This window comes from Piliocolobus tephrosceles, chromosome 16 (genome assembly GCF_002776525.5).
Source record: "Piliocolobus tephrosceles isolate RC106 chromosome 16, ASM277652v3, whole genome shotgun sequence".
NCBI lineage: Eukaryota > Metazoa > Chordata > Mammalia > Primates > Cercopithecidae > Piliocolobus > Piliocolobus tephrosceles.
In genome coordinates, this window is record NC_045449.1 from 56,383,512 (window position 1) to 56,395,063 (window position 11,552).

The 11,552-nt window shown below is 39.2% G+C and overlaps 1 protein-coding gene across 8 annotated transcripts in view; it reads left to right on the forward strand.

Annotated features, from left to right (window-relative positions):
- Window positions 1–11,552, forward strand: part of TLK2 (tousled like kinase 2) — a 144,410-nt gene that overhangs the window by 55,872 nt on the left and 76,986 nt on the right. For all 8 annotated transcript variants that reach the window (XM_023192326.2, XM_031934386.1, XM_031934387.1 and 5 more), the window contains one exon: window positions 7,070–7,237. In XM_023192326.2, the coding sequence (XP_023048094.1) occupies window positions 7,070–7,237 (168 nt within the window). The remainder of the gene's footprint in view (window positions 1–7,069; window positions 7,238–11,552) is intronic.

Here is an 11,552-nt window from a genome sequence, read left to right on the forward strand (position 1 = left end):
TGGCCGGATCTCAGCTCACTGCAAGCTCCGCCTCCCGGGTTTACGCCATTCTCCTGCCTCAGCCTCCCGAGAGCTGGGACTACAGGCGCCCGCCACCTCGCCCGGCTAGTTTTTTGTATTTTCTTTGGCAGAGACGGGGTTTCACCGTGTTCACCAGGATGGTCTCGATCTCCTGACCTCGTGAGCCGCCCGTCTCGGCCTCCCAAAGTGCTGGGATTACAGGCTTGAGCCACCGCGCCCGGCCTTAATTTTTATTTTTGAGATAAGTTCTCACTCTGTTGCCTCGGCTGGAGTGCAGTGCACAATCTCAGCTCACTACAACCTCCGCCTCCTGGGTTCAAGTGATTCTTGTGCCTCAGCCTCCCAAGTACCTGGGATTACAGGCATGTGTCACCATGCCCAGATAACCTTTTTGTATTTTTAGTTGGAGTTTCTCCATGTTGGCCAGGCTGGTCTGGAACTCCTGGCATCAAGTGGTCCGCCTGCCTCGGCCTCCCAAAGTATTGGGATTACAGGTGTGAGCCCCCAAGCCTGGCTGAAGCCCTTTGCTTTAAATGTGGTTTATCTGATGTTTAATATATCCAAACCATTGTGAGATATAACTATTTCCATTCTTAATACTGTCAACTTTGCATTATTATGTTTTCTTTCTTTGGCAAATACCATGTAATTAGATTTTTTTCTCTTAAGTCTAAAATTTTTCTATTATCCTATTTACATTCATTATAATTACCACTCTATTAAGTTTAGATACATCATCATTTAATGTGTTTTTTATTTATCCTGGCTGTTCTCTGTTCCTTTTTCTTTAATTTCTTGCCTTCATTTAGATTGAATTTTTTTTTTTAAAGTCATTTTCTATTTTCCTCTTCTACTAGTAGCTAGGCTGTCTTTGGTGTTTCTCTTAGAAAGTACCACTTACGGCCAGGCATGGTGGCTCACGCGTGTAATCCTTGCACTTTGGGAGACCTGGGAACCCACGTGGGAGGATTACTCCAGCTCGGGAGTTCGAGACCAGCCTAAGCAATATAGTGAGACCCCTGTCTCTACAAGGCAGGCAAATCATGAGGTCAGGAGTTCGAGACCAGCCTGGCCAACATGATGAACCCATACCTCTACTAAAAATACAAAAACTTAGCTGGGCTTGGTGGCAGGTGCTTGTAACTTGCCACTCAGAAGGCTGAGGCAGGAGAATCTCTTGAACCCGGGAGGTAGCACTTACAGTGAACCGAGATCGCACCACTGCACTCTAGCCCTGGTGACAGTGTGAGACTCCATCTCAGAAACAAACAAACAAAGAAAATTTAAAAATTAGCCTGGCATGGTGGCATGCACCTTATAGTCCCAGCTACTCAGGTGGCTGAGGTGGGAGGATTCCTTGAGCTTAGGAGGTCGAGGCTGGAGTGAGCCATGATCACACTACTGCACTCCATTCTGGAGCATAAAGTGAGACCCCGTTTCAAATAAACCCCCCCCCCCCCCGCAAAAATAAATTACCACATGCCAAAATTCGAAGTCAGTTGTATCTTTATCCTCTACCAAATAAAATCATGTCCTCAGAACACTGTTTACTCTGCTACTGATTTGGTGGTAGTGATGTATGTTTTTATTTTGCCTTTTTTTGGTCTCATAAAATATTGTTTAATGCTATCAGTGTTCGTTTAGGTTTATCTGTGTATTTACCTCTTTGTACTTTTTTCCTTTTTGCATCCTACACCTTCCACCTGGGGTCACTTTCCTTCTGCCTAAGTATTCCATTAGTATTCTAGAATATATCTGCTAGGGATTAACTCTCTAGGTTTTTGTTTACTGAAATAACTTTATTTTGCTCTTATTCCTGAAAGGTATTTTTGGCTGTGTATGTTTTTAGATTCGCTTTTTTTTTTCTTTTAACACAATTGAGCAGTAATTCATTACCAAGTTCTAACCCTCCATTGTTACTATTAAGAAATCAGCTGTCATTTGCCTGTTGTTTCTTTGAAGGTATCTGCTTTTTTCCCCCTGACTGCTTTAAAAGTTGTTAGCTATGGTGTTCTGTAGTTTTACGATGATGTGTCATTTCATTTCTCTGGCTTGTGATTTCTTGGACTTCTGGAATTTGCGGGTTAGTGTCTTTCATTAGTTCTGAATAATTAGCCATTGTCTCTTTGAATATTATCTCTGATTTGTTCTTCTTTTCTTTCTCTTATGAAATTCTAATTAACCATACATTATACTTTCTAATTTTATTACCATGCCTTTTGACTTCTTTTTTTGTATTTTTGTTCTTCTTGTCTTTATATACTCCATCATGGGTAATTTCTTCTTGCCTTTCAGTTCCCAGATCCTGTTTTATTGTTTCTAATTTGCTGTTAGCCCTATTGAATTGGTTACTGCCTTTTGAAGAAAAAGAATTATATTTTCTGCAGATATTTTCAAGCCTGTCTTTTATTTTTTAAAATATGGTAGACACAATTATTTTATAATCTGTTTGATAATTCTAGCATCTGAAGCTTTTATGAATCTGTTTCTGGTGTCTCTTGTTTTTCTTAGTTGTTGTTCATGGCTTTATTTCTTTTATGCTTTGTTTTTTAACTGTGTACTCCTCATTGTTCTTGAAAAATTTTTGGGGGGTTTCTTTAAGATCTAGGATGAATGAAGATGTATTACTCCAGGGAAAATTTTTATTTGCTGCTTCCGAGTACCTAGAGATTTTACCTCTTATAGACCACTTTAGTGCATTTATAGCTTATATTTTGTGTAGTTTGCTTATTTTGTTTGCTTTATTTCAGCTACTGGGAAATATTGATTTGGATTGTGTCAACATTTCTCAAGAGAACCCCCGACTCTTACACTGCCAAGGCAACTTCCTTGCAGCCATCTGAGGGTGGGGGTAATTTTTCTTCTGGTTTACCCTTTCCTTGAGAATGTAGGTAGCTCTTTGGAGGCCCAGCTTGAAGTGGGAAGGGTTTCCTATTGAACCCTCTCCCTTGGGTGGGCTGGGCTTTGATCTGTGACTATCTGCTTGATACCATGTTGCCCTGAAAATGAAAATTCAAGATCTGCAGCGGCCCTTAGGTCATATGTGGCTTTGGTGTTTCTTTTACCTGTCTGATGTTCCTAATTTCCCTTAGATTTTGCCCTGGCAGATCCCTAATATTTAATCAAGTCTTCAGTGCTTTTAATGTTTTTTGTTGTTATTGTTCGCCCATATTTTATCCTATCTGTATAGCTTCCCCCACCCCCTCCTCCCAGGGAGAGGTTGGTTCAAACAGGAAAGGCTCTAGCCTACATAGGATATTTACATAAATGTTTTTAAATCTTTCAATCCTTGGCAGGTATTTATTGACTATATGACAGAAGGTTTAATTTTACTGTTGCAGCTCATTCTCCCATGCAGTGAGAATGTTGTCATCAATGGGTATCACAGGTGTTCTGGAGCCTGAGTTTAAACTGTTACATTTGGTGGGGTAGGAGTGTTGATCATGAGGAGGACTCTACTCATAGATTCCAAAACTAAATTTCTTTGTCAGGATCATTTTACTTTTATTTTTTGACATGAAAACATTAAAGAACTATTCCTGATTAAGGAAAATTATTTCCTTTATTCATGCGGATTATGAAAGTTCAACTATTCAGAAATGGTGAAATAGAAAGTTCCCTCCAAAAGAACTGTTATTAGAGAGTATGGTGGGCAAATATTTCCAGACTTTTTGAGATATACGTGTATGTTTATATAATAGGTTTTCTTATTTCCATTGTATTACTTTATTTAACCAGTATCTTGTAAACATTTGTATTCTATAAATAGTGTAACGAACGTCCTTATACATACTTCTTAACTTACGAATTTTTCCCTGATAAATCCCCTAATTGTAATTCCCAAGTCAGAATATGATCATTTAAAAATGTCATCACATAAATTGCTAGAAGGTTATTAGCAGTTTGAGAGTACCAATTTTTTCACACCCTGCTAATACTGAATTTTATCATTGTAACCTTTGCATAAAGAAAAATACCTTGTTTTAACTTGCATTTGTTCATTAGTTATATATATTAAACATCAGATGTTTAATGGCCTTTTGGATTTCTCTTTTAATGCTTGTTCAGGTCCTTTGCATATGTCTCTTTTGAAATATTTGTGTGTTTTTGGTTTTTGTTTTACTGATAGGTAAAGCATTATTTGTTAAGATTTAATAAATTATTTATATTATTGATTTGTTATATTGTAAATACTTTTGCTTGTTTGTAATCTTTTCTTTTTATGTTGACTTTTACCATTCAGGTGTAAAAAAATTGAAGTAGTTAAATTTATCAGTGTTTTTCCTTTATGACTTACGGGATTTTTCTTATTCCTAGATGTTCCCATGTGGTATATGCCTATATGGGGTGTGTGTGTGTGTGTGTGTGTGTGTGTGTGTGTATTTTTTTTTTTTTTTCCTTTTGAGACAGGGTCTTGCTGTGTTGCCCAGGCTGGAGTGCAGTGGTGTGATCTTGGCTCACTGCAGCCTCTGCCTCCCGGGTTCAAGTGATTCTCATGCCTCAGCCTCCTGAGTAACTGGCACTACAGGCACATGCCACCATGCCCAGCTAATTTTTGTATTTTTAGTAGAGATAGGGTTTTGCCACATTGGTCAGGCTAGTCTTAAACTCCTGACCTCAAGTAATTTGCCCACCTTGGCCTCCCAAAGTGCTGGGATTACAGGCATGAGCCACCATACCTGACCATGGTTTATATTTTTAATGTCATGTTTAAAAGTCCTTTACAACTAGAAAATTCTAAAAACATTTGTTAATTTTTTCTTCTTGTAATTTTTATATGTTATGAAAGGTAGGAATCTACTTTTCTCTTTTTTTCTAATGTCTGTGCAAATGTCCTACCATCTTTTTAATAAGTTCCCACTGATATGAAATGCACATTAATCACAAATTATGTATCCATATTATATAGATCTGTTTCTGAATTCTGTATTCTGTGCCACTGGTCAATCTGTCTGCTTCTGTATCTGTATGATACTGTTTTAGTTAATGTAACATTGTAGTATGTTTCGATATCTGATCAAGTTTCCCTGATACTCTTTCTGAAAAATTATGTGGCTGATTATGATTTTTTTTTTTAAGTGAACCTTAGAATTTATTGTGAAATCCCACAAAAACAACTGCCCGAGAAAGCATGAGAGAGAACCTAGATGACTACTGTACCACCATAAGACTATCCCTTGGAAGAGAAAAAGGCCAAAAACAAAATTAAAACCTTAAACTTGGGTTTTAGAGAAATTTGATGTTTGTAGAATCTGAACCCAGGAACATGATATTACCACTTAATTTAGATCATTTTTAATACTCATCTGTGAAGCTGTATAGTTTTTCTTCATAAGTGTTCTGCATGTTTCTTAAGTTTGCTTTCAAGTATTTTACAGATTTTTGTTTGCTACTTTGAATCTGCTTTTCCTTCTGTTACATGCTCTGATTAAAATCAGTTGGGGAAGCTATCGATTTTAGTGTATTTATTTTGTATTTGGCCATCTTACTGAACTCCTTTTAATTGCTATAGTAATTTTTCCATTGATTTGGTTGGTTTCCTTTGTGAATAGTTATATCATCCAAAAATGACACTAAAAATCTTTGATTTCTAATATTTTTACCTCATTTTTTCTTTTTTTACATTGGCTAAAACTTTTATAACGTTTAATATGAGAATATGTTACTTTTGTTTTCTAGCTTTAATGAAAAGGTCTCCAGTGTCACCATTAATTATGATATTTTGTGTTGATTTTTGAAAAATATACTCTTCATTGCATTAAAAGTGGATAATTCCAGTCTTTTCTTTTTTTTGAGATGGAGTCATGCTCTGTTACCCAGGCTGGAGTGTAGTGGCACAATCTGGGCTCACTGCAACTTCCGCCTCCTGGGTATAAGCGATTCTTCTGCCTTAGCCTCCCGAGTATCTTGCATTATAGGTGCCCACCACCATGCCCAGCTAATTTTTGTATTTTTAGTAGAGATGGGTTTCACCATGTTGGCCAGGCTGGTCTTGAACTCCTGACCTCAAGTGATCCGCCTGCCTTAGCCTCCCAAAGTGCTGGGATTATAGGCATGAGCCACTGTGCCCAGCCAATTCTAGTCTTTTAAGAGTTGCCTAACAGTGTGTGTATCCTTTTTGGTATCCAACAGGAAGAATCTTAATTTATCCCTCCCTAAAGTTAATGTAATGAATTACATTAGTAGATTTGCTAATGTCTAATCATTTTTAGGTTTCTGGAGTAAATTATGCGTAATTGTGGTGTATTATCCTTTTAGTATACTGTGGAACTTGTTTTGCTTGTATTTATTTTAGATTTTTGCATCTGAACACAGTATAGTGAGAATAGAATTGAGAGTGAAATAAGCTTTACCTATAAAGTCACGGAACAGGCCAGGCACGGTGGCTCATGCCTGTAATCCCAGCACTTTGGGAGGCTGAGGCGGGCGGATCACCTGAGGTCAGAAGTTTGAGACCAGCCTGGCCAACGTGGTGAAACCCTGTCTGTACTAAAAATACAAAAAAATTAGCCAGACGTGGTGGCACCTGTAATCCCAGCTACTTGGGAGGCTGAGACAGGAGAATTGCTTGAACCCAGGAGGTAGAGTTTGCAGTGAGAGCAGAGATCATGCCACTGCACTCCAGCCTGGGCAGCAAGAGTGAAACTCCATCTCAAAAAAAAAAAAAAAAGAAAAGAGAAGAAAAGTCTCGGGACAGTGTCTTAATTTTCATTTACCTACAGGATAGAAATAATATTTCCTCTGTAGGGTTGAGGGCATTATGAAGTGGATTTGTAGAATTCTACAAAGCAACATGTAAATTCAGACTCTCAAAAATATAGAACCATTAAAATATAATGTCAAAGAATTTGAGTAAGATAGTCACATTTTTAGATAGGTTATAATACAATGATAATGTTGCTGTGCTCTCCATAATTATTTTTAGAGAGGCCTTTTTTAAAAAAATCATTCATCTTATATTTGATAACTGTTTTTAACCTGTTACATGTTTGGGCAGTATCAGATTATCTTTTTCATGTTATTTGTGTGTTTCTTTACTGTTTTCCAGCGACGAGTAGAACAGCCCCTCTATGGTTTAGATGGCAGTGCTGCAAAGGAGGCAACGGAGGAGCAGTCTGCTCTGCCAACCCTCATGTCAGTGATGCTAGCAAAACCTCGGCTTGACACAGAGCAGCTGGCACAAAGGGGAGCTGGCCTCTGCTTCACTTTTGTTTCAGTGAGTACAAAGCCTAAGTTAATTCAGATCCTTGCCATTGCCCTAGCGCTCCTTGATGAAGTTGGATTAATTATTTTGATAGAGAGATAAGGGCATTTCTAATACTTTTTTAAAAAATGTGATCTCCCTTTATCATCATTCCCAAACATCCCTAATTCTACATCACTTCTAAATGTGTTGTGTTTTTCCCAGTCTCCGTTCGTTCAAACTCCTGAGGGAGACTGCTTTGTCAATGCCTGAACCCACAATGGAATGGAAGGAAAGCATCATCTTAGATTGACAGAGAAGAAAATACAGATCAAATTCCATTAGTAACCAAGATATAATTAAAAATAGAATCTCCTCAGCCATCATCTATGTAAGTTAATACTCAAGTCAGTACAGTTTTAGTATGTAGGCAGGCATTCTCACAGCAAGGTTACTGATCATTTGCCCTGTGTAGTATTTGGGCTATGTACACACTTGCTTTCTCGCCCCTTCAGAGTATTGGTACAGTTAGCTTTCTCAGAAATATTTGGCTACCTGTTTGCTCCTTTCAGCTTACTTCTTTCTCCATCTTTGAAGAACAAGAATTTGAGTATTATGAAAGTTTGACCTCATTTCATAAGGCACTGTGAATACAATTTGAACCAAATGTTATTTTTCCTGGTTTCTGGGCCCTACCGGGTCACCTGTTTGTTGCCAAGAGTACCAGAGTAACAGAAAGCCCCATCGCCGTATTCCTATTCTACTTTCAGGGGCATCTTTCAGAACTAAGTCACGACTTATCCACATTTTGTCCCTGTTACCAGTTCATTTTGTCCAGTTATAATCTAAGTTTCCTGTTTATTTGCCCTATGGTATCTATAAGTCTTCAATCCACACTACACCAACTGTGTTCAAAAAGGTGCTGAAAATGGTGGGTAAGGAAAGGAAATACAAATAATAAAACACTTAACCAGATAGGAAGCTATCATGCATGATTTGGAATGTTTTCTTATAGTTATGATAGCTTTACCTTAAGAAAGAGATACAACACTCCTTGAATAACATCATTTCATTCAGCGTCGTTTCGTGATAGTGTTAATTAGACACTGTGAGCTGATGCCACTGTCTTTGTGGAGTTTGCATGTTTTCCCTGTGTCTGCGTGGGTTTTCTCAGGGCACTCTGGTTTCCTCCCGTATCCCAGAGATGTGCACGTTAGGTTCATTGGTGTGTCTACAGAGTCCCAGTCTGAGTGACTGTGGGTGTGTGTGTGCAACAGAATGGCTTCCTGTCCAGGTCTGGTTTCTGCTTGCACCCTGAGCTGCCTGGGATAGCTCTGGCTATTCACCACCCACTGGAATAAACAGATGAATCATTATCTTACTTGTTTTTATTAATCTTACTTAAATGTATGTAGCGCTCACTTTTATTTCAGTGTTTAATATTAGAAGTGTTTTGATCTTAATCATCAAAGGAATGGGGAAACTTCTTGTGTGAAGACAGTATAGTCCTATCCCCAGGTGTCGAAGGAAATATACATACTTTAAAAATGGGATAATTGACCCATATAATATTGTAAGAGGGACTGATAGCAGTATGGAATAGTTTCTTTGAGAATGCAGTACGCTATAGTGTTGTTTTAGAGAATGTATGTGTCATTCACACATTTCGAAATTGTTAATGTTTATCATTCACTTACTTTTGTTAAATCTTTGCTTTTTTGTTTTGTTTTGTTTTGTTTTTTGTTTTGAGACAGAGTCTGGCTCTGTCGCCTGGCCTGGAGTGCAGTGGCATGATCTCGGCTCACTGCAAGCTCTGCCTCCCGGGTTCATGCCATTCTCCTGCCTCAGCCTCCTGAGTAGCTGGGACTACAGGCACCCGCCAGCACGACCAGCTGATTTTTTGTATTTTTAGTAGAGATGGGGTTTCACCATGTTAGCCAGGATGGTCTCGATCTCCTGACCTCATGATCCATCCGCCTCAGCCTCCCAAAGTGCTGGGATTACAGGCGTGAGCCACCGTGCCCAGCCTTTGTTAAATCTTTATCTTGGATCTTACTTTTCCAGGAATAACCTTGGATAATCAGAGAGTTATTTATCTTTTGGTCATTTTTAAGGCAATAAAATGACCTCTTTTTCACTTGAGAGGAGTTCCCTTTGTGTACTCCACAAATACTGAGTGCCCACCGTGTAGTGAGCACGTAGTTAAATACACAAGATTTGGTCAGCAAGAACTTGTTCCCCTTTCCATCTTGTAAAAAATATGGTTATGCAGGCTTGTGGTGGATGCACGTGAAAGACCTCCTGCTCCTATCAGCTGACACGCTCTGCTATCAGAGGAGTAGCAGATGCTGTAGCCACATTGTTCTCACATGCAAAGAGGTGGCAGAGACGAGTAACAAAATGGTCATGTATGCAGAAGGAACATGGAAACAGTATGAAAACCAGAAGTCTAAATGCTCTGGTACAGTTCTGTTTCTCTTTGCTTCTTAGCAGTACCAGCCAGCATATAAGCTTAGTAGTATAAGGAAAGAAAATAGTAAAAGGGTTAGTATTAATATACAAGTGTAAGTCAGCAAAGGAAAGCAGATTCATAGAAAAGTAGGTAAAGACTGTTTTTGAAAAGAAGGTAAGTGGCTAATAACATGAAATAATGCTCAATTTTGGCCATAGAGAAGTGCAAAATAAAACAAGATAACATTTTTGACCTAGCAAATTGGCAAGGATTAATAAATTTGATAGTTCTTGGTGTAGGTGATAGTTTAGAATACATTCAGTTTTATTCTGTCTGTAAATTGTTGAAGTCGTATGGACCACTTGGTAATGTATCTCAATGTTAAGTTTACATATCCTTGGGTCCAGAAATTCCATTCCCATAAAATTACACAAAGATATTTATTGAGGTATTGTTTATCATTGCAAAAAATCTGGAAGCCGTTTCCTTTCCAATATTTCAGAGAATACGACCTTCGCATCAGAACTCATCTGATGTAATTCATCAGCGACTGTTGATCACTTCTTTCTTCTCTAAGCATATGGTCTTCATTTGGCTTCCATTCTTGATTTTTCCTCATATCCTCTGTCTCTGAACATTAGAGTGTTCCAGGGCTCTGTCTTCAGACTCGTTTGTCTACCTTCATTTTCTTCTTAACATCCCTCTCTGTTTTGTTTTGTTTTTTTTTTTTGAGACAGGGTCTCACTCTGGCTGGCTGGAGTGCAGTGGGGCAATCTCAGCTCATTACAACCTCCACTTCTTGGGCTCAAGCGATTTCCCCACCCCAGCCTCCCAAGTAGCTGGGAGTACAGGTGTCTGCTACCATGCCTGGCTGATTTTTATATTTTTAGTAGAGACAGAGTTTTGCCATGTTGGCCAGGCTGGGCTCGAATTCCTACTCTCAGGTGATCCACCCGCCTTGGCTTCCCAAAGTGCTGGGATTACAGACATGAGCCACTGCGTTCGGCATATGTTCAGAATTTTACCACTTCTAATTCTCTTCACTACTGCCACTCCAACTTAAACCATTGTCTCCCACTGAGATAACTGGACCCTTTGCTTTGACCTTTGTTTTCTTTTAATCTGTTTTCAGCAAAGCAGAGTGATTGTGTTGAAACATAAGTCCAGTCATGCCACTCCCCTGTCGAAAAGTCCTCAAAATGGCCCTGCATGGTTTGTTTTCCTCCACCCTGACATGTTTTACTACTATCTCCCTTTCTCATCAGATTCCATGCACACTAGTTTTCTCGAATACTCTCTCTCTCAGTGATGCTCTCACCTCGGGGCCTTAGCGTTGGCTGTTACCTTTGCCCTAACATTCTTCACCCATATATCAGCATGCCCCGCTCTCTCAGTTCCCTCTGGTTTCTGCTTATATTTACCCTATTAGAGAGGCCTACCCTGGCCACACTATAAAATAGCAACTTCTCCCCACCCGCCCCACCTGTTATTGAGCTCCTAGGCCCTGAGTTGTTTTTCTCCTTAGTCTTATACCAGCTGAAGTACTATGATAGACTTTTTTCTGACTTCCCCCCTCTGGAATGTAAGCTCCATCAGATCAAGGACTTTGCTTTGTTCACTTCTGTATCACCAATGCCCAGAACAGGACCTGCTCTAATAGGCACTCAGTGTAATTATATGTTGCATGAGTTAGTAAAAGCATTCTTTTTTTTTTTTTTTTTTTTTTTTTGAGACGGAGTCTCGCCCTGTCGTCCAGGCTGGAGTGCAGTGGCCAGATCTCAGCTCACTGCAAGCTCTGCCTCCTGGGTTTATGCCATTCTCCTGCCTCAGCCTCTGAGTAGCTGGGACTACAGGCGCCTGCCACCTCGCCCAGCTATTTTTTTTTTTTTTTTTTTG